At 37.4% G+C, this 24,169-nt stretch overlaps 1 protein-coding gene across 1 annotated transcript; it reads right to left on the reverse strand.

Moving 5' to 3' along the window:
• Positions 1 to 253: 253 nt before the first annotated feature.
• LOC138873096 (uncharacterized) lies at positions 254 to 1,567 on the reverse strand. The gene has a single exon (XM_070151533.1). It carries the CDS (start codon positions 1,565 to 1,567, stop codon positions 254 to 256), a length of 1,314 nt encoding a protein of 437 aa, XP_070007634.1.
• Positions 1,568 to 24,169: the final 22,602 nt, after the last annotated feature.

Raw genomic sequence — 24,169 nt, forward strand, 5'->3', positions numbered from 1 at the left:
GCATTTTCCTCATTGCCTCACGTATTCCCTCACTCTCTTCAGCCGTGAACACCTCATCATCTTCCTCTTTACTGTACTTTGGCTTATGTGGTATGCGTCCAATAACCACTGGCTCATTCAGCCGAGGTGGTTTGATCGTCCCCCATACCACATAGGCCTGCTTGGATACATCAATTTTCTTTTCCGGTTCAGTCTCGGTGATTTTACTCTTCTTTTCCCCTTTTTCTTGCTTCGGGGTTGCCTTGGGCTTCCCTTATGCATTAGCAATAGCAATTATGGCCTTAAGCGCCGGATCAAATTCTTTGTCTTCACAAATCATCCCGATTATCGGCCCGTTGTTGTGAGCGGACAGCAGATTATTGGTCACATTTGGGATATCCTCATCTTTCAACACAATTTTCCCTTGCTCTAACAAGTTCTCTACCGCTTGTTTCAATGTACAACAGTTGTTTGTATCGTGCCCTTCTACCCCTGAATGGTATGCACACCTAACACCCTGCTGATATGATGGTGATTCCGAGTTTTGCTCGTTTGGGGGTATGGGCTGCAGCAAATTCATCTGGACAAGCTTAGGGAACAGGGTGGAGTAGGGTTCACCGATTGGTGTATAGTTGGGTCTCCTGAGTGGTTCCCGAGGACGGAAGTTATTCTGGGAAGGTCGAGGATTATAGTGGTTTTGGTGAGGAGGCTGGTTTCTTTGGAATGGAGGTTGATTTCTGTTAGCATGTGGTTGCGGTCGGCTGAAAGGTTGAGCATTCATAACCGCATAAAGTGGTGGAGCATAGACCATATCAGAATGAGGATAGTAGTGTTGAGGGGTTATTTCAGAGAACACAGGTCTAGGGGCCCGGTATCTTCTTCCCCCTGATGCTGTCATGGTTGTTTCTTCTCTTGTCCTATTATTTGCCATTCCTCCAGACCCGCCTTGGATGGCTTGGGAGGTTGCTCTGATGGCTGCCTGATTCAAAATCCTACCTGTTTTCAAACCGTGTTCTACCATGTCACCAATTTTGATGGCCTCTGCAAAAGGTTTTCCTATGGCCGACATCATATTCTGAAAGTAATCGGGCGCTTGGGCTTGCAGGAAGACAGTGACCATTTCTATCTCATCCATTGAAGGTTTCACTCTTGAAGCTTGTTCGCGCCACTTAATTGCATACTCTCTGAAATTTTCTGAGGGTTTCTTCTTTAGATTTGTCAGAGAGTTCCTATCCGGCGCAATGTCTATGTTGTATTGAAACTGTCGAACAAAGTCTTGGGCAAGATCATCCCAGATATGCCAACGTGAGATGTCTTGATCCATATACCACTCTGAGGCGATGCCGATTAGGCTCTCCCCAAAATATGCCATCAACAATTCTTTTTTGCCACCGACCCCCCGTAACTGATTGCAATACTTCTTCAGATGAGCAATGCGGTCGCCGTGCCCGTCATACTTTTCAAACTTTGGTGTTTTGAACCCTGACGGCAAGTGTACATGTGGGAACATACACAGATCTGTATAAGAGACACTCTTTTGCCCGCTCAAACCTTGCATGTTCTTTAAGCTCTGTTCAAGGCTTCTCATTTTCTTGCCCACTCATCTTTCTCTGTGACTTTAGGGGTTTTGTCTTGTCCTGGTGTAAACTCATATGGTGGTGGATGAGGATAGGCATATGTGGGGTATTGCGGAAGTTCTGGCTGGTAAGTAGGAGTTTGGTAAGTAAAGGCCGATGGATCAAACACAGGCCTCGGGACTGCAGGCTGTGTTGTAGCAGCAGATGGTGGAGCAGTGAAGATGTTTGGAGCTGTCCCAGGTATGAATGTCTGGGGGCGAACCTCAGAAGTGCCTCCCACATAGTGAGCAGATATAGTAGGCTTCCCCAACGGGACATTCGGGGGACTGATTGGAACGTTAGAAGTACCCGTGGACCTTGGGAATAACTCGGGAAATCCAGGGATGGTGCTCGGGGGTTCTTTTCCGTTTGTCCATGCATCCCACATCTCCATCACCCTCAGACGCAAGATTCTATTCTTTTCCGCTGCAGAGGACTCCGAGGCCGGGATCCCTGAGATGGGGCTATCTTCAGATGTAGTAACTGCGGGCAAAGTCATTTCTGTAGACATTTCCAAACGGCCTTTCGATCTGGTGAAGTATTGATGCGATGCCAGTGTACCACAACCAACCACCGTTTCTAAAATTTAAGCTGGAATTTGACAGCAACAAACGGTTAGTTTGAGACAAGTGCTATGGTTGCATGCGTCATCCTGACTTTTCTTTTGTTTTCCTTGCTTTTTTTTCTCATTTTCTTTTTCCCTCTATTTTTTCTCATTTTCTGCTTTTCTCTTTTTTTTCTTTGATTTTCTTCCGCTCTTTTGTTTTTTTTGTTTTTCCTTTATTTGCTTCCCCTTTTTTTGCTTTTCTCTTAAGGTTACGGTCGAATCCGATGAGGATTGCCTACGTATCGCGACCCCGCACGAATCAGACCAAGCGTAGTTCGTGAAGACTGCGAATGGAGTAAATAAGCTAACTCTTTTTTTTTTGTAATTTTTGAAAGAAATGGTTTAAAATAAGAAAGGGAATAGTTTTGATTTTTTGATTTTTTATTTTGATTTTGATTTTTGTTTTGCTTTTTGAAAGAAAGATTTTAAAAAAAAAAAATCATTTGCTTTTGATTTGAACTCTGTGAATTTTTAAAAGTACAAGGACAATATTTTTTTTGAATTTTCATTGGTTTTCTGTTTTTCTAAAGAAGAAAGAAAAAATATTTTGGGTTTTGGAAGTTGCCTCTTAATTTACGAAAGAGGGACTTTTAAGAAAACATTTTGGATTTCAAAGTTTTTTATTTTTTGTTGTTTTTTATTTACAAAAGTACTTATAAAGAAAAGCAAAATATTTTTGGACTTTTCAAAAATTTTTATGGACATTTACAAAAGAAAGACTTCTAAAGAGTATTTTTTTGGGATTTTAGTTTATGATTTTGATTTTTTGGATTTTTTGGGAAGAATACTTGAAAATGGAGGAAGCCCGTATTTTGGACCTTGGTTTTTCATTATTTCATTTTTCCGTATGAAAGACCTTTGAAAGAAAGAAACTAACCCCTTTTTTTTTGAGTTTAAAGAAAACCTTTTATTTGCATTTTCTAAGGAAAGATTTCTAAAGAAGGAACTTAAAAAAAATATTTTTGGATTTTTTTAAAATCGGGGTCGGAACCGATGAAGTTTGCCTACGTATCTCACATCCGGTGAGAATCAGACCCGCTTAGTTCGGTCCGATCAGGCGTAGAGGAAATAAACTAACCCCTTTTTTGAATAAAATACTTACAAGGAAAAGGAGAAAATATTTTTGGATTTCGATTTTTTTTATTATTTATTTTTTTATTATTTTTTGAAAAGAGACGACGACTAAAGAAATATTATTTCTTTGACTTTTAACTTCTTTTCACTCTTGTTTTTTTTGAAATTTCGAAAAATCTTCTAAAGAAGTATTTGGACTATTAGTCTGAATTTATGAAAGAGATACTACAAAAGAAAAAATATTTTTTGAATTTTGAATTTTCCTTTTTTTTTAAACAAATATTTTTGGATTTTGAGAGTGATTTAAAGGAAATATTTTTTTTTGTATTATATATGTTTTTTTTAATAAATCAAACTAAAAGACAAATTTTTTTTTCATTTTTTTTCTTTTTTTAAGAAAATTTCGGCGAGGTTTTAACACTCCTTGGACATTGGTTTTATTTTTCTAAAAATAAGTAGTTATCTCCCTACGCTGCTATTTTTCTTTTCTTTAATTTTTTTTTTGATTTCAGAAACCGGTCAGCATGCAGATCTGAAGCAAATAAATGCGCAAAACAAACGGGATGCAGCAGGATGGTCTTTTCATTTTGGGTTGCTTGTCCTAGACGGACCCAACCCCTGTGTTGAGTCCCCTATGTCAAATGCAACGTGATGAAAATAAGTGTTCCTACTAGGGATTCGGCATGAGGTTTTGTTATACTAGGTTTATCCTGGGTATGTGTTCTAGACTGTGTACCCGAGCGGACAACTCGAGTCGAGGAGGGCGCTACGTACCGGGGACCCGCGAGATCGTCTGGCTTTGTAACTTGTCCGGCCTCTTTCTTATTTCAGGGTGTGACACTAACAGAATAGGGAGTCTTGACCGGCAAGCTCCTCCCCGGAGGTAAGAAAAGAAGGGTTTCGGCACAGTTTATATACAGTTCAGATAATATCAAAACGGTAAAAGACAACATTTAGCACGTTATGCTCAAACATGTAATAAAGATCAGATAATAAAGCCAAATATAACAATTATTCTAAGCTCGAATTCTGAACCCTGAACAAACGTTCTGGGTTATTTTCCCCAGCAGAGTCGCCAGAGCTGTCACACCTCCTTTTTGTGCGCCCGCCTCGAGGGGTAAATGCGCGAGGGAGTTTTTCCAATCTAAGTGACAATATTCGAAATGTGATTATTTATTTAATTCAGAGTCGCCACTTGGGAAAGGTTTGGCTTTTGGTGTCCCAAGTCACCGGTTTATCTTGAATCCCAATTCGAGGAAAATATTCGACTTTCCAAATGAAGTATGCGAACCAGAAATTCTAGGTAAGGAATTCTGTTGACCCGAGGGAAGGTGTTAGGCACCCCCGTCTCCGTTGAGATTTGGATTTGGGTCACATAAATGCACACCCAAATTTAGGAGATTTGGTATCGCAACTATGCCACGGGAACCGTTCCCATAACCACGATAATTTATTAATCGCGCCTAAAGCAAACTACGAATATACAATTATTTTTTCTAAACTACTTTGAGATTATTGCAAAGCCGAGAGTTATGGAATTATTGTGGTAAAAGTGATATAGTGTAGATTTTTATTCTTTACCCAGTTTGTATTTAAGCCCGGATCATAATCCTTGCTATGTCTTATTAAATCTAAAAGCCCAAAATCTCATTCATCTCACTTTAAATTTAAAAGATCCAATGGCTCTAATATACCATAGTTTCTTTAGCGTAAGGCTCCATTTTTTAGTTTTTATTAGATAACTATAATAATTTTGAACTTAAAGCCATATATTGTTTCATGAAACAAGAAATTAAAATAATTGAACACTAGAAACATAACATCAACTAAGGAATAAAATGCTAACATAAAAATTGTTTTTTTTTTATAAAAAAGAACTTCCTTTAAAATAATGACTTATTTACGTTCAAGTCTAACATGGATTTCTCAAAACATATTAATCTAACAACATAGGTGAGAAACTAATTATTTAGTGACTTGAGAAACTAATTCTAATCAAACACACATAAATCAAAATAGAAACAAAAGAAATAATAATGAAACATTTAAACAGATCTAAATCAAAACTGAAACATTCATCTAATGCAAACAAGAATTTAAAGGAAATGAACCTTTGATATGAATATTCTATCAATAGACTGAGAAGACAACCTTCTTCATGAAATGGATACAGCTCAACAATCGTTACTCCAAAATGAAATAAAGCCCAGCAAAACCATACGGACTAGAAGGAGACTCAAACGGAAACCTGGACTAGCGACTTCGACCGGCGACGAAAATCCAAACGCATCTGTTCCGATTTTTTTAGCCAATTTCAGCAGATCTTTTGGCTCATTTTGGGTGGTGTCAGGGGTGGATTTTATGGCTGTTTGCAACAGGTTTTTTGCTGCTATTTTAGAGGTCGTTTTGACTAAAAAACGGAGCTATTTTCAAGCTTGTTTTGATGTGTTTTGAACGGATTTTTGATGGCTGAATTACTGGAGCTTCAAGGCTGGTCTTGATGGTGAAAATGTCATCGTTTTCTAGTTTGAGAAGAAAGAAGGAGATCCGTTGGGGAGGGGGTGTTCTGCCCATGTATACCCACGGTATATCGAGTATATATCGAAGGTATACTCTGTCCGCGTTTTTGGGAGGGTGAGTGTATTTGGAGAAAAAATGGGTAGAGGAGAGAGTTGGGGAGCTCCCCTTGCTGCCTATGACCGTGTGTGTGTTGAAGAAGCTTAAGAAATGAGAAAAAAGAGGAGAGGTAAAAGTTGTCTTGTTGTTGGAGTGTAACATGGGTGAGTTGGAAATGGATAAAGTGAGAGGGGACAAGGAAAAATAGGGGACAAAAGAAGGTGGGATGGGAATATGGGAATAGTGGGATGAGGGACCGGTGTGGGGGCGAGGGAAAGTGAAAGTGAGGTATTGACGAGATAAGTGGAAAAAATGGGAATAAATTCAAATAGGGTCAAAAATTAAGTGTCAACAGACAATATCGAGGCATATGAGCGGGACAGAAGCCCTCCAAATATGTCGACCGAACGTGCAATACGCTGGCAGGGTACCTATCACCTCATCTCTATACCGCTTCCAGATGAACTATCAAATAAGAACACAAACCGTTAGTATGCACAACACTAAGTTAATCTATAATAAGTAAGTTCAGTTAGATATTCACCTGTGCGTCTTCCAGCAGATCCAACACATCCCTGCAGAGGGGGAGATTATGATGGGCATCATACTCTCGTGAAAGAGTACGACGCATAACCCACCTACAGGCTAGAGGGAGTTGCGGAATTTCTACATTAGCCGGTAGCTGTGGTAGAGGTGGCTGAAACTGCAGAAATTGCTCCCAGACCCAAACCTAACATACAAAGTTGACGTAAAGTATAAGATTAACTATAACTAGGTAGAATTGTAACTAATGGACATATTATTTGAATATGTTGTCACCTGTAGAAGCGGCAGAAAGCCACCAAAGTCTCTCCGTGTGCCGATGCAAGCCCGGCACATCTGCCTGTACAGATATGAGATGACAACACCACCCCAGTTGTACAAAGCTGTATCCTCGAACCGGGCAATATGATGCAGAAAATGGAGGCTCACTAGGTTCCCCGAAGTGTTCGGGAACAAGACCCCCCCAAATAGAAGAAGCAACAACAACCTCGTATATCGCTGTACATCCACCTCCGCTGGCTCATCGGTGATAGTATGGTAGATCTGCACCAGGTGGTCTCTAATGGGGACCAACTGTATACGACTGGACCCAGATGCTACCGCCTCGTCCTCCGGCATGAAACCCATGAGCATGTGCAGCATATCCCAATATGCCTGCCGCGAATAATATCTCATGGTCGCAGGCAGTAAAACTAGCAAGCCATCAGCGGACAGGCCATATAAAATCTCAGCGTCCTGGAGTGTGATGGTGGCCTCGCCGATGAGCAAATGAAAAGTGTGCATCTCCGGTCGCCACCGCTCAATCAAGGCCGTGATCAAAGCATAGTCGAGCTGTATCCGCCCAATCCTAATAATCCTATATAATCCTCATTATGTGTTTTTATTATAATTTAAATTCATATTTTTTAATAACTTAATTGTACAAATTATATATATATATATATATATATATATATATATGGATTTTTATACAATTATTAACTTAATTGTGCAAAGTTTGCATTTCAACAACCAGTATAAGATACTTAAACAAAAGGAATTCTAAGCTAAAATACTACACATTACTACGCTACAAGGCTCTAAATATTACTACGCTATAAGGGTCTACGTTTTACTATGCTAAAAAGGTCTGGATTTTACTACGCTAAAAAATAATCTAAACTAACCATAAACAACAAATAAATTTAATTGCAAATAAAATGCAAAACGGCATGAAAATACATATATATAAATCAGGATATTAACAGACAAATTTATTTTACTAATTTATATTTTTTTAGAAAACACTAATATTAAATCCGGATAAATTTAACATGCTAGTTTCGAAAAAAAAACACGAACCGAAATAGAACACATACAAATCAAATAATATGCATTATTATTTGGGAAAATAATACCTCGATTTAAAAATACCTCGATTTAGAATTTTGGGAAAGCAAAAAGATTGAAATTTTGACTCCGAAAGTGTGAATCAACAATAACACGAAGCTCTACTCGAATGTGGGACCTACGTTCTTCGAGTTTTATGTGTTAGGGGGACCCAAAATTTTTTTTTTTAGAAAAATGGAAGAAACGGGTCTGGGGTGGGGGACCAAGAAGAGATGGAGGTTTAAAAAATGGAGGATGAATCGACATGGAAGACGGAGGGGATATAAAATATCTATGTATAGCGCCACTATACGTGACGCTATACATTAATGATGTATGTATAGTGCCAGGTATTGTGGCGCTATACCTGGGCGTGTCAGATTTTACAATATAGCGTCACAATACCTGGCGCTATACATTAACGGTGCCGTTACTGTTAGTGTATAGCGCCAGGTATTATGGCACTATATATAAAAATGTAATTTTTTTTACCACCTATTTGTGTAGTTTGAGTTCAAAAGAACCACATTTTGGTTCCGGACTCATTTATGTTGTTTGATTCTGTTTTCCTTTTGCGTGAATTAGAATTTTAGTCACTTCGTGGAAAAAAGACAAAGAAACGAGAAGCTAGAGTCATTTTTTTCCTTCACAAAAGTACATATAATTTGCTTTTCTGCAGTAGTAATTAAGTGACTAAATGTAATGTTTGGTGTAAGATGGTGAATCCACGAATTCAATGGTTCATAGGTTATAGGGTAAATCAGAAGGCGAGTAAATGGGCTATAAGTTTCAGTACGAACTAGGAAGTGTAATAGATGGAATCCTAGACAAGGCACGCGCGCACTGTTAATATACATGCCTCGTGACAATGAGACAACTTTATTTTTAATACAAAATGGCAACTTTGGATGTGTAGGCTTGCAACCTTCGGGCTTCAAGTTTACTTTTAGAAAACGTGAAATTTCACCGTATCAAGTTGCATGGATGGATGGAATGACTGAACGGAAAAAAAATTATACACTGAATAGTTGCACTATATCATTGGATACACGGCACGTCTTTGACATACAATTTTTTGACTTAATCATGGTTAGTTAGTATTTATTCTCCATCTCAATTTATCACTTAATCATGGTAGATTAATATAATTAGGTGTAAACATATCTGGTGTGTAAGTATTTCACAACCTTCAGCCTTTTCCTATTACTAGTCTTAGGGTACGCACTTTGCACGTGAACCCAGATCATTGAATACATAATTTTAAAAATTAATATAAATATTTTGACTTATAAATTAAAATTAAAAAAAAATACAAGTTCTTGAAAATGATGACCGATGATCCTATTTTATTAGCTCAATGGGGAAGAAATTTTGCCAATAAAAGTCCTTATATACCTTATTATGATTTATGAGGAATTCTATAGAAGTATCTTATGAAAATTATTGTTATTTCTATAGCCTAATACTGAAAACAAAAATAACATAAAATACTTTTATTAACAAAGATAAAGCAAATAATTTGAAAAACTGAATCTTTTAGTCTTTAGAAATCATGAGGTTGGTTTTATAGCTCATAGAAAAAAAATTAATAAGTGACAATGTAAAATCTAAAAATAACTATTTTGCAACTATTAACTTAATATATATAAAAATTATATGAGTTTGCCTTTTTTGGAATAAATGCAATTAATATAATAATAATAATAATAATAATAATAATAATAATAATAATAATAATAATAGTAATAGTAATAATAATTCATGAAAACTTATATAGAATATATTTTCTCTTTCATTATTTCATCCTCATTATTTTAAGTTTGTATTTTACTAATTTGATTCTTAATACTAACATTAACTAATTTTGTTTATCTTTTTCACTACAAATGCTCTTTTTATAGAGATAAATTTATAGATCTAAGATTTTTGTTAACCTGAAAACTAATTTACTTTTATGATAAATTTAAAAAATAATTAATTTGAATTTTTTGCTAATTAGTAATTCAAAGATTTAATTATTGTTCTTAGCATTAAAGAAAATAATATGTTTTTTATTCATTCAAATTCTTCATATATTAGCTCATTCATAGTTTAGATATTTAATTATAATTATAATTTTATCCAATAAAAGTTTTGCATTATTGAAGTAAAAAATTAATCTAATATTTCACTTTTGAATCTTTGTGGTGATAGAACTGTCAACCATTCTCTCTCTCCCTCTCCCTCTCCCTCCCTCCCTCTCTCTCTCCCTCTCTCTGCTTATATCCTTATATATCTTTTTAGTAATTTATCTTATTATTGATCAATGTACTTTTCAAATATTATACAAAAATAATATCTAGAAAGCTAGAACTTAATGGTAATTAGAATTTCAAAAGTAGGTATGCCATGTATTCTCATTGAATAATATGAGAAATTAGAAAATGAAGTCCACTCAAATTCATTTGCTTCTCTAATGTTATATCGTTAGCTTTGATTAGGTTTTCATGCTTAATTACATTTTTGCTTAACAATTTTTTGCACTAATTGTAATTAAAGAATATTAATTGTTTGGGCTTCTTGTTTTTTTCTTACTTTGGTCAAATTAAATATAGATAGAAAAAATTATTTGAAAGCTGAATATTTTTATACCAAAATTAGGACATAAAAATAAAATTTCTCATTGCCAACGAAGCAATCTACTACTAATTCTAAGCCTTAAGTTTGCTTATTCTCAAAAAAGGAAATATTTTGTTTAGTTTTTCATGATTATTGCATAAGTTGGGCCTAATCACAGAAGTCCAAACAAGGAATATTTTGTAATGCAAAATTTTAGTTGATTTGGAACTCCTAAATATTAGGAAAATAAAATGCACAAAATTTAGTTGATTTATAACTCCTAAACATTGGGAAAATAATTAAATGACTATTTTGTCTAATGTGAAATTTATTTTTAAAGGGTAAAAAAGGCGAACGACATTTCGTTAAAGGTCTTCGTGCTTTTAATATAGTATAGATATAGATATGGATATAGATTTTAGCTTGCCGCATACCACAAAGAAAATTAGGACTAGTAATTACGTAAGATTTTACATAAAATAGTGTCACGAAAAAAGAAATTCAAATAGCACCACATCAAGTGAGATGAGAGAGTAAATCTAAATTGCACATCTATAATATCCTTTAATTGGATGAATTAGAATCATTATGTGCATACATTCATACGCAGTAGTTAAATTAATTTTGTTACATTTTTTACTTGAATTTGATGGAACTGTAAATCATATAAAATGAATAAGGCAAAGAACCCTCTCTCCATGATTTCCAGCCATAAGATAGCATAAAAGCAACTCTAAAATAGTCCAGCAAATACGACATGCGATAAGGATACTGTTGTTAAGCTATGGAAACTAGAAATCCACACTAAGTGTGACAAGATCGTCTATAATAATTTGGACAATATGGGTAGGCCGGGGCCTTTTCTCGACCATAGTACATTTGTATTTTATAAAGGCTTGTAGATATGTCAGATGTCAGCATAATGGCCTTGTCGGCTCGTATATGTATTTATATATATTTTGGGTAGCTTCCAGAGTTCCAGTTGGGTTCAGTTGGCCTTGTCGGCCTAACAATCATATATGTTTAGATAACACATATTTCAATTGATACGCTCGATCAAGTAAGACACCGGGTATCGGTCTCATCTCCCAGATTTGAAGCCTGACAAACTCATACACACGCACAAAAGTGGTGGTGGAACATATTTCACACCTGATTAGCTTGATTGTTCAATTGCGAACTTTTTGAAGTGATTTCAGTTAAATAGTTTAGTGGGAAAAGTTCCAATAACTACTAAATATGGACTTTAGCATAATTATAAATCTTCAAATCTAAATCCAGCTGAATGAAATCGGCCGAACTGATCAAATTAAAAATAATCCCAAATATCACAAGCAAGTTGGGTCACCACACGATTAAAAATACTAAAGTTTCCGACCGATCATATATTGTGTCTAAGGTCTACTTGGTGGCTTGTTGTCTTCCTTTGGGCGCAGCGAAATGTGATCTATAGACTAATAGCTGTATGGTTCAAAAATTATCTCTAAAATGCTCGAGCCATGGTAGCATTGGTAAGGTATTCACAGGTCTCCATGTGTCACCTATGGGACTCTAATAGATCTGCCCAAGGATGAGGTGGTATGAGAAACAACGAGGGTTGCGGTTGAGGAGTCATCAAATATCAAGTCGAACATCCTTGAAAGAATATAACGACTAGCTTCAAGATAGGATATTAAAGAGAATATTTTAGTGGATATTCTTTGCACCTGTACTATTACGGCTCGTTTGGTATGAGGACATACGTTGGCCCTCTGGCGAAATGCTTGGGCCCAAACCAAACCCAGCGCGTCCTAGAAGAAGTCCATGAAGGCCATTGTGTTGCTCACTCTGGCAATCGAGCACTCGTCATGTACCTCATTTGGGCAGGGTACTATTGGCCCACAATGAAAAAGGACGCCTCAAAATTTGTGAAGAAATACGAACAATACCAGAAGTATGCCCCAATAATTCACCAAGTAGGCGAACACCTCCACTCGTGGCCGTTCATCAATTGGGGAATGAACATCGTGGGATCCCTCCCAGAAGGGCGAGGTAATGTACGGTTCTTTTAGTTTTAACTGATTATTTCTCTAAATGGGTGGAAGCAGGAGCGTTATCTCAAATACGCGAGCAAGAGGTAATCACCTTTATATGGAAGAACATCATCTGTCGATTTGGCCTACCCAAGGAGATCAGTTACGGCAATGGACCCTAGTTAACGAGAAAGAAAACTACCAAATTCTTTGAGAAATGGCATATTAAGAGGATATTTTCGACCCCGTATCACCCAGCAGGTAACAGATAGGAAGAATCCTCCAACAAGTCCATCTAAAATATCATGAAAAAAAAAGCTCGAGGTATCCAAGGGACTGTGGACGGAGATACTGCCAGAAGTATTATGGGCATATAGAACCACTCCAAAAACGAGCACATGAGAGACACTCTACTCTTTGGTCTATGGGACCGAAACGATCATACAAGTGGAAGTAGGAGAACCCATCCTGAGGTACTCCAACGAAAGCGGCACCAGTAATGATAAGAATAGAATGCAGGAACTCGATGAAATCGATGAACGAAGAGATATGGCGTACATAAGAATGGTCGCCCCAAAAGCAACAAGCAGAACATTATTACAACAAGAAAACAAATGTACGGACACTCAAAGTGGGGGATTACGTTCTCAAAGACAAAAATCAAGCGAGCAAAGACCCACGAGAAGGCAAGCTGGGAACAAACTGGATGACCCGTTGAAAAATTACAACCAAAGCAAACAAGGGTTCGTTCCTGTTAGCGACAATGCAAGGAAAGCAATTACCGAACAATTGGAATATCAGCATCCTCAAATACTTCAACTTCTAAGGGAAGAAGTGTCCCCAAGTCCTACTATTTTTCTCTCGCTCGAGTTTTGTTCCACTAGGGCTTTTTCAAGGAGGTTTTAACGGGGCAAAAAAAGGGAACACTTCGAGTAGAAGTATGCAAGGGAGGGATTGCTTTTTCTCTTTCATTGTCTAACTCCTCAATACTCTCCAAGTCGAGAAATGAAGGGACAAGATAGACTGGGACTAGGACCTGAATGTCAGCCAATGCCCAAAATTTGTAACTTTCTCTAATCATGTAAGCATATCAACAACATCAAAGTAATAAGAAACTTACGTTTATTAGAAACGTATTACCGACCCTCGACCGCATGCTAAACAAAGGTTAAGTTTGACCCAGCTCAAACAACATCTATCTTCCCTCGGTCGCGATTAATAAAAAGTTAAGTTCAACCCAACTCGAACGACACCTATTGGCCCTCGACTGCGATTAATAAAAGGTTAAGTTCGACCCAGCTCGAACAACACCTATTGGCCCTCGGCTGCGATTAATAAAGGTTAAGTTTGACCCAACTTGAACAACATCTATCAGCCCTCGACCGCAATTAATAAAAGGTTAAGTTTGACCTAGCTCTAACAATACCTATCGTCCCTCGGCCGCACCTTAGTAAAAGGATAAATTCGACCCCGCTTGAACAACACTTACAAGCCCTCGTCGCGAATTAAAGAGGCTAAAATTCGACAAAGTTCGAATCACACCTATCAGTCCTCGACCACATTTCAATAGAAAGTTAAACAGATAAGAAGCTAAGCTCGACCAAGTCCAAACCTAATTGATCAGTACAGGGACATTCGACCTGTACGAGCAAGAGGATACCCTCGGCCCATAGCTACTAGACTTAAGGACTTTGATATCTACAAGAACAACGACAAAAGTATGATGTAGCAAAATACACAAAGTTCAAAAACTAACCACGACAAACAATGGTACAAATGAAACAAAAACCATACTGATAGTTACAAACAAAGGTTTTTTACACCAACTGATATTTATAAACAAAGCTTTCTACAAAGGCTCCCGGAGACACCAGAAAAAAACAAAAATGACAGAGAAATTAAAAAAACTATTACTGCCTATCGCCATCACAACCCATAACATCCTTACCGGACCGATCTTCAATGCTCTCCCCTTTCTCTCCCGTGGGGTATATAGAATTATGCCATTCCTCATCCTCGAGGAAATCTACAACATCCTCATCATCCTCATCTTTTTCACCAGGGCAAGGCATAGTCGGGTCATAGTCACAAGCATCCCGAGCCTTACAAGCCTTGACCCGAACATCCTCATAGTCCACGGAGTTAGAAGGATTCAGTACTGACGGTTTGGTTTTGTGCAAATAGGATTCTGAGAGTTCTTGATGGTTTCTACCATGGCTCGATGAGTATATTTTCTACTGGCGTGAGGAGCATGTGATGTATGGTGATCTTCTCCTAGATGAGATCAAATGGAAGGTTTCTAACTGATCGAGTATGTAGTTTGCTGTGACTCGGAGTGGATTATGAGATTTTCGTACTTTTCATACGATAGCATGGTATATGCGGTGTGTTGTATGGGATTGAGATTTGCATGAGCAAGGTCACAATGTATTCTTAGGCATCATGGATGGATTCAGATGACTAGGTGAATGATATAACTATTTGGTATGGCTTGATGAAAGTATACATTCTAGAAGGGGCAATGTGTTTTGATTTATGGATACTTTATTGGTTTTGTGGTACTCTCCTGGTTGATCGACTATTGATAGTCAAATTTTGCTATGTGGCACAGAAGAATTATTGAAGTATTCCTTGTACGATGATCGTGTATGAGAGATGTGTTAGACATTCGGGCGGGAGAGTTCCATGACTTGTTGGTATGATAATTGGTTACGAGTTTCTGCGTGTTTCTTTCATCATTGGCAGTGTACAAAGGTTCATAACAATATTTTAGTTGATATGAGGTTCGTTACCGGTGTTGAGTTGGTTATCGAGCAGCTAGTCGAAAGTTATCACTATGAGTATTTGGGTCGTGTGGTATATCTTGTGATTGTGTCGTGGGTCATGTTTATGGCTTGATACAACTTGTTTAAACATATACAGTGTGTATATGTGAAGTTAGGGTCTTGTAGTATTTCCGGATGTTGGAAATTGGATACTGTGGTTTATGGATTAAGGATGGAGAAATTATATTCACTTGGGTAGTGTGGTCGCGGTTTGATGTCTTTGGGAACAACTCTTGACATGTTCGAAGATGAACGTATGTTTAAGTGGGGAAGAATGTAACGACCCGATCGGTCATTTTGAGCATTTGCACTTCGATCGGTAATTTAGGGGCACGAGTAGCTCCTTATGATGTATTAGGAGTTGTGTGCAAAATTTGAGTTCATTTCGAGTTGATTTGATATATTTTGGCACGAGTTTTGGAAGTCAAAAGTTCTAAAGTTCATTAAGTTCGATTTGAGGTGTGTTTCATCGTTTCGATGTTGTTATAAATGATTTGAGGACTTGAGTAAGACCGTATTATATTATGGGACTTTTTGGTATATACATACAGGGTGTCGAGGGGCTCGGGTGAGTTATGGATAGGTTTGGACTGTGTCGCCCTCGTTTTTCTTATATCCCGACGTCGTTTCTTCAAATAAAAATGGTACCACATTGAACAAATAAGCTCCGATTTCTGTTTTCATTGAAGCACTAGATCCATATCGTAATTATGGAGCCATAGCAAAAAGAATCGTCAAATTTGGACGTCGTATGAGGATTTTATGGTCAGTTTACTAAGAATGGGTTGCCAGATTTTTTTCAGATTAATTACGAAATTGACACTGCTGCGTATTTAAAAATCTGCACTATTTCCAAATATTGAAACCAATATTACTCCTTCAATATAAGGTCAAATGGAGTGGTTCAAGAGCCTAACTTGACTAGAATTTTACAAGGAATCTATTGCAGTCATCAAAAGTGAGTTTCGAGATCTTTTGGCATAAGAAACGAGGCAGAACTTAAAACGAGGGTTTTGTTTATTTAACATATTTTGAGTTGGGGAGCTCAGTATTGGGAAATTTTCGAGGCGATTTTCAGCATATGTATTGGGATAAGTGTTCTCTACTCGGTTTTGGTTATACTTTGTGAATCTATCTTCAATTTTAACTTTTGGTTGATGAATTTTAAAGAAGAAATTAGGGGTTTTGGCCTAAAGTTTCATAATATGAATTTTTGAGTTTTGAACACCAATTCAGAGTCAGATTTGAGTGAAACTAGTATGGTTGAACTCGTAATGAAATAGGTTGACGGACTTTGTGAGTTTTGTCGGGTTTCGAGGTTCAGGCCCGGGTTGGGTTTTTTTGCCGATTTTGGGCTTTTGAATAAAGATTCGACATTTTTCTATTGGGATTGGTTACTTTAGCATTGTTTGATGTATTTGAGTTTTTTTGGTTAGTTTCGAGCCGTTCAAAACTCGGAACGTGCGGAATGGCATTTTTGGAGCATCACTTGGCTTGCTCGATATTAGAATTGGCTTGTTCAAGGTAAGTAACTCTTCTAAACTTAGTGCTGAGGGTATAAAACCCTACAATACGTGTTATGTGATTGTTATTGAGGTGACACACATGCTAGGTGACGGCCGTGTGTGCGTGCACCCTATGAATTGGGACTCTGGTGTTCCCATGGCCCTGTATAGTGGCCCTATTTTGTTGATATTTGTATTTTCACCATGTGATAAAGTAATTGAGCTGTCAATCATGCTAAACATCATGTTTAGACTTCATGATGGTATTGTTACTCATAGTGGTTATTTCTGGTTGTCATCTCACTGATTTCCATTTATATTTTTGTACTCAGTCACATTCATGCATTCATGTCATATCTTAGTCTCAGTTGTTGTTATTGATACATCATATCATTGTTGTCAGGCTAGATTCATGACATTGTGTGCCCATGAGTGAGACTAGAGAGATTGATGACTGAGTGAGGCCGAGGGCCTGAGTGAGAGTGACATTTTTTGGATCAAACTGCATGCCATAGCATATTGTATCTATTATACTTTATAGGATCGGGTTATATATATATATATGGATCGGGCTGCGCGCCGCAGCGATATTTGGATCGGGTTGCACATTTGTGACGACCGGCCAGTCGTCTCATGAGTTACCGCTCTTTTGAGGAAGCTTAAGTGAAAAAGTCAACAGGATGTTGACTTGTATGTTAGAGGGCTCAGATGTGAGTTCTGATGGTTCTAACAGCTTCGGGAGATGATTTGGGACTTAGGAGTGTGATCGGAATGTGTTTTGGAGGTCCGGAGTAGATTTAGGCTTGAATTGGCAAAATTAGATTTTTGGCGTTTTCCGGTTGATAGGTGAGATTTTGATATAGGGGTCAGAATGGAATTACGGGAGTTGCGGTAGTTCCGTTTTGTCATTTGGGATGTGTGTGCAAAATTTTAAGTCATTCGGACGTGGTTTGGTTGAGTTTTTGATTAAAAGCGTAATTTAGAAGATTTTGAAATTCTTAGACTTGAATCCGATGCGAATTTGGTGTTTTGATGTTGTTTTGAGCGTCCGAAGATTGGATCAAGTTTGAATGATGTTATGGGATATGTTGGCATGTTTGGTTGAAGTCTCGGGGGGCCTTGGGTGAGTTTCGGGTGGTCAATCAGACTATTTCATGTGTTGGAAAAATGCAGAAAACTACTTGTCAGTGTTGCAGAGAAATGACCTTCGCATTCGCGAGTAGGACCTCGCGTTCGCGAAGGGTTAGCAGATGAGGCTGAGGATTTAGCCTTCGCATTCATGAAGGGCTGGGATCTTGTGCATCGCGTTCGCGAGGGAGGCTCCGCATTCGGGTAGAGGTTGAGCAGCTAGAGTTCAGGTGGAATTGTTCTTCGCGTTCGCGGAAGGGGAGTCGTGTTTGCGTTGGGTTAGGGAGCCAAGTCTTCGCGTTCGCGAGCTGGGGATCGCGATCGTGATGAAGGAATTTTGGTTAAAGTTAATTTGTGCTTCGTGAATGCGAGGCGTTGACCGCGTTCGCGGACAAAGAATGGATGTCTGGGTAGAATGTTTAAATAGTCATTTGGTCCGCGATTTTGGGGTTAACTTTCACCATTTTTGAGCGATTTTGGAGATTTTTGAAGAGAATTGAAGAGGTATTCAAGGGGAAACACTTGGAGGTAAGATTTATGGACCTTAGTATTCGATTCTTATGTGAATTCTACCTAATTAATCATGGAATTTAATCCTAATATTGAAGAACTAGGGCTTGTAATTGGAGACCTAGAATTGGGGTTTGAGGGGTCGTTTGTGGTTGGATTTTGATGCTTTTGGTATGAATGAACTCAGGGAGTGATAAGGAGTCTATTGATGTAATTTTTATTGGAATCCGAGATGTGGGCTCGGGGGTCAGGTTTGGTCAATTTCGGGATTTGTGTTGTAATTTGATTTCTTTCGAGTGAGCTTTGTTCCCTTAGCATATTTTGATGGTTTTGCACTGATTTTGGTTAGATTTGGAGCATCCGAAGGCCGATTCGAGGGGCAAAGGCATTGAGAGCTAGGGATTTGGACCGGGTAGAGGTGAGTAATGATTGTAAATGTTATCCTGAGAGTATGAAACCCCGGATTGCACATCGTTATGCTATATCGAGGTGACACACATGCTAGATGACGAGCGTAGGGTCGTGCACCATTGGGGATTGTGACTTAGTCCATCCCGTATGACTGTTTTACCACATATTTGATTAAGAACTATTTGTTGTCATCATATTTTGGGTTGAATGCCATATTTGGGCCTCATGCCAACTATTTGGACCCTTAGGGGATTTTTACTGATATTTCCTCATTGTTTTGACTTTATACTTGTACTCAGTCATGTTATATTATACTATTTCATAACTCAGCCATGTTTACTCTGTTTAATACATTAAATGATATTTTAAATGATAATTTGGGCTGAGCATCATATTTTACTATTGCCCGAGTGGCTTATGAGATCCTGACTAAGTAAGGCCGATGGCCTATGTTGTGAGGAAATACTAATTATGATTATGAGGCCGAGGGCTTGAGATTTGTACGTCATGAGGTGGCTTGTTGATATGAGGCCGAGAGCCTATGTGATTATATCACGAGATGGCTTGATATTGTGCTTGGGCCATAAGGGGCCCCTCCAGAAGTCTGCACACCCCCAGTGAGCGCAGGTACCCATTGTGATGTGAGATATAGCCCGAGGGGTTGGTGTTGTTCTATGATATTGCCCGAGAAGCGGATTTGTTGACATTGTGCCCGAGGGGCGGTTCTTTATGTGTTTATCTTTCCTAGTTACCTGTCATATACTTTCTTAATTGTTAAAAAGGTATTTTTAAGAAGTTTAAACTGAACAAAAGTGACTTCACATATTTTATTGCTTCATTGATTTTACTGGCTTTTAGTGCTTCTTTATAGTCTGTTGATGTACCTTTGCGTGGTTTCTTATTACTCAGTCTGCATTTATTATTATTACTCACTGAGTTAGAGTACTCACTTTACTCCCTGCACCCCATGTGCAGATTCAGGTGCATCAGGTCCTACTTGCGAGGGTTGAGAGCTGTCCAGTAGATTTCAGAGATTTACTAGGTAGCTGCCCGACGAGTCGCAGCCTAGTGCTTCTCCCTCTATCTTATATCTTTCTATTTTAGTTATGTAATAGTGGAGTAAACTCTTTCAGACTTGTAGTATTATTAGAGATGCTCATGACTGGTGACAACCCGATGTCGGGCTATGTCTTTTTCCGCAAACATTATTATTTACCTTATTTTGGGATTTTTTTATTATGATTAAGACTTAGTTTTAGTACTTAATTTCTTAAAAATGAATTGGGAACGTGTCAGATGGCCTTATCTTCACGAGAGGTGCCATCATGATCGGGTCCGAGTTTAGGGTCGTGACACATTCAGACTTGTAGTATAATTAGAGATGCTCATGACTGGTGACACCCCGATGCTGGGGTATGTCTTTTTCCACAAACATTATTATTTACCTTATTTTGGGATTTATTATTATGATTAAGACTTAGTTTTAGTACTTAATTACTTAAAAATGAATTAGGAACATGTCGGCTGGCCTTGACTTCACGAGAGGTGCCATCACGACCAGGTCCGGGTTTAGGGTCGTGGCAATATTGCAGCGATATTGGGTCGGGCTGCATGCCGCAACGATATAGCGCTTGGGCTAAAGGAGCCCCTCCGGAGTCTGTACACCCCAGTGAGCGTGTGTGTATATATACCACATCAGTTATTATATACCGCTGAGTGATTTAGTATGTTGAGTATTGAACTTCGTGAGAGAGGATGCGAGACAATGAGATTGAGTACTCTGAGAGTGTAAGTACATGTTTCAGCTCTGAAATACATGGCATTTACATGCATACATGACATACATGCATAGAGATACATTTTTCCTTATACTATATAGTATCAAATCATTCATTATACACATTGATATGTAGGTATGGCACTTTCTTTATACTTGTTATTTGGAAAGAAAATGAAACATGTTATTTATTGTGAAAAAGATATTTGGAAAATTACAGTTTTCAAGCTTACTCGTACTTTTGGCATTTTCGGTAAGAGATTTGGGATTTTCTTTCACTGAGATATTTGAAAAGTATGACCATTTTCTGGAACTATAAACGAGCTAAGTATTTTACTTTTAAGATATCTCTTTTATAATTGCATTTATGTTGTTACGAACTGTTGTGGAAAATATTGGCATTGGACCCGATCATGTGTTAGCTCGTCACTGCTTTCAACCTAAGGTTAGGTCTGTTACTTACTCAGTACATGGGGTCGGTTGTACTGATACTATACTTTTGCACATTGCGTGCAGATGTCGGGTGCTGTTGTTCGATGGTTTCTGGATTGGAAGGCATACCTGCATTCCTATTGTATGATGCCTCTTGTTCACGGTAACCTAGATTATAAAATTCTATTTATGTACTTTTCAAACAGAAGATGTATTTTCTTCATAATAGCTTTGTAAACTCTATTCATAGAAGCTCGTGATCTATACTACCAGTCTTTGGGAAATGTATAAGATTTAGATAATTCTATTGTTCAATTGTTTCATTAAGTTAAATGGAAATGGATAATTGTTAATTAGATTACCTAGTGGGTTGGGTTAGGTGTCATCACGATTGGTGGATTTTGGGTCGTGACACTATATCTACCCAAGATTTTAATAGAAATCATATAAAAACCATTTCAATCTCATTAAGTCATTGAAATGTTTTCAGCTCCTTAGGCCTGAATATAAAAAAGTTTTCTTTTACCTTTCACCGGGAGTACTGTACTAACACCGACATAATAAACAACTACTAGGTGATCGACCTAGTAACAAGTATTTGACCTTACTTTTCTGGGTGGCTTCCCATAGTGCCATACGAGTCGACTTAACCTCATTAATTTAAGTAATGATCATTTGCCCTCACAATGGAGGACTTTATCCCACAAACATCGGTGTAGCCTTAGAATGTGTCCCTACACCGGCACGTCTTCCATAGTAACGAACTCAACATTTGAACCAATCTCGGTGGTCTCAACTAGTAACTCCCAAAATATTTGATATTTCAAAAATAGATTCATAGCATAATTGCCTAAAGTCTCTATTTTTATCAAATCATGATTTTCATAGCCAATCCAAACCATTTGAACAAAATCAAATGAATAACCTTTTTCATTTAGCCTTTAGCAATTAACATCAATCTTAAGCTACAACAAATGCTTCCTCTGTTGAAATTTCAAAAGATAAACTTTTTCATGAAAATATATTTAGCACTCAAGCATTTTATATTCTTATTAACAAATAAGATTTAATAAAACTCATAAGAATTTCCTTAAGTGTCATTTTGTCAAGAAGTTTTGAAAATAAGACTTTTATAAAATCTCATAACACTCCATAAGCAACAATTTAGAAACACATGGTGACATCTTTCCCGCTTGTCCCCACAAGTGTGGATGTAAATTTACAAACCAACTCACGTAATAACTAAATTATGATTTTAGAGAAAATCCCTCAAGAAGAGTAAGTATTAATCAACTTACCTTAAACTTCAAGCTCCAAAAGTACTACAATGCTCTAATTGATTAAAATATCCAAATATCGCCCACAATTCAATATCTACCAGTAGATACCCCAACTACACCAAAACAAATACGAAAAGGTTCATAAATATCCATTTAGACTTCACAATTCGGCAACAAGCCTTCAACCATCCCAAATTATCTATTAGGCTCACCCGTTAGCCTATTCAATTCCATTCTTATGATTTAATACTCATTTAGAGTCATTAATAATACTATGTTAATTATCCAACATCATCAATTCATTATTCATTGCCTTCTCCAACAAAACTCTATGTTCAAGAACATCCATTTCAAGAAATAGTTTTGTATCTTATCCAAATGGTGATTTCCAATTCTATTCGTTCATCAATTAAGTTATCAAGTCTATTGGCATCATTAGAAACTCAGGACATATGTATTTATATCAATTCATCACTATTCATCTTCTTCTTTACCCAAAATGGCATTCTCAAGACCCACCCTTAGGGTTCATACAATATCCCATTATAACTTCAAATAAAACTCATAAACATATTACACATAATCCAATATATATATATATATATATATATATATATATATATATATATATATATATATATATGAAGCTCAAGTGAAGGGTAATACCTCTTGGTGGAGGAATCTAACTTTATCTCTTTTTTGGTGTTCTTGAAGATTTAACTCATTTTCTATGGATTTGATCCATAATAATGTTAGGGTTATTACTAAATAATGTTATATAATCGTATACCAAAATAACTTACTTTGAAGTGTATCCATGGTGGAAGAGCTCCTCCTTCTCTCTAGAAATCAATTCCAATTTGAAGAACTAATGTCTTCTAGCTAAACCCCTTATTTCAGCCCCTTTAGAATGACCCTTGAAGCTGCGTAACCTCCTCCGTAGGCTACGCATAAAGGCTATGCAGGGTGGACTTCCATTCCCCTTCATTTGCCTACGCAATGGTGCATAGGCTACGCTGTTATGGTGCGTGGGCTACGCAGACTCGCGTAGCTATTCTATCACCTTTTAGCAAAAAGGTCATAACTTCTTGTAGGAATCTTCAAATGACAAACGGTTTGAAGCATTAGAAACTAGACACATAGACCTTTCATTTAATAGCTTATACATAATATCATGAGAGGTATGCTTGTTCTTCATATCATGAGAGGTATGCTTGTTCGAAGTTAGGTCTTGTGCAAAGTCACTTGAAACTTTCTCCCATCATATAATTTTCAACTTGACTTAGACTTAGGTTTCTTCTTAGACCATAAACCATTCTTAATACACCTCATACATTTATTATCATGATCAATTAATATCATTCAAATTATTAGTCACGTTCATACACGAATTAATATAATTAGCACCTGTAAATATTCTTAATGGTCTTAAAATACTTCGAAATTTTTCGGAGTATTACAACATCTCTCATACACGATCATCCCACGAGGAATGCTTCTCAAATTCTTCCTTGCCACATGGCGATATCTGAAAATTGACAGTTGATCAACCTGGAGAGTGTCGCAGTACCAATAAAGTACCCATAAATCAAAACACAGTTTGCCTTATGAAATGTACGCTCTCCTCAAGCAATACCAAATGGTAATATCATTCACCTGGTCATCTGAAATCGTCCATGTTGCCTAAGAATTCTTGACATTCCCTTCAAATTGAACCGTGACCTTGCTCATGCAAATCTCGATCCCACACAACACACCACATATACCATGCCGTCATATGAAAAGTACAAGAACCTTATAACCCACTCCGGGTCACAAGTAACTACATACTCAATTAGCCAAGAACCTTCCATTTGATCTCATCCAGGAGAAAATCACAATACGCAAC

This window comes from Nicotiana sylvestris, chromosome 7 (assembly GCF_000393655.2).
Source record: "Nicotiana sylvestris chromosome 7, ASM39365v2, whole genome shotgun sequence".
Classification (NCBI taxonomy): Eukaryota; Viridiplantae; Streptophyta; class Magnoliopsida; order Solanales; family Solanaceae; genus Nicotiana; species Nicotiana sylvestris.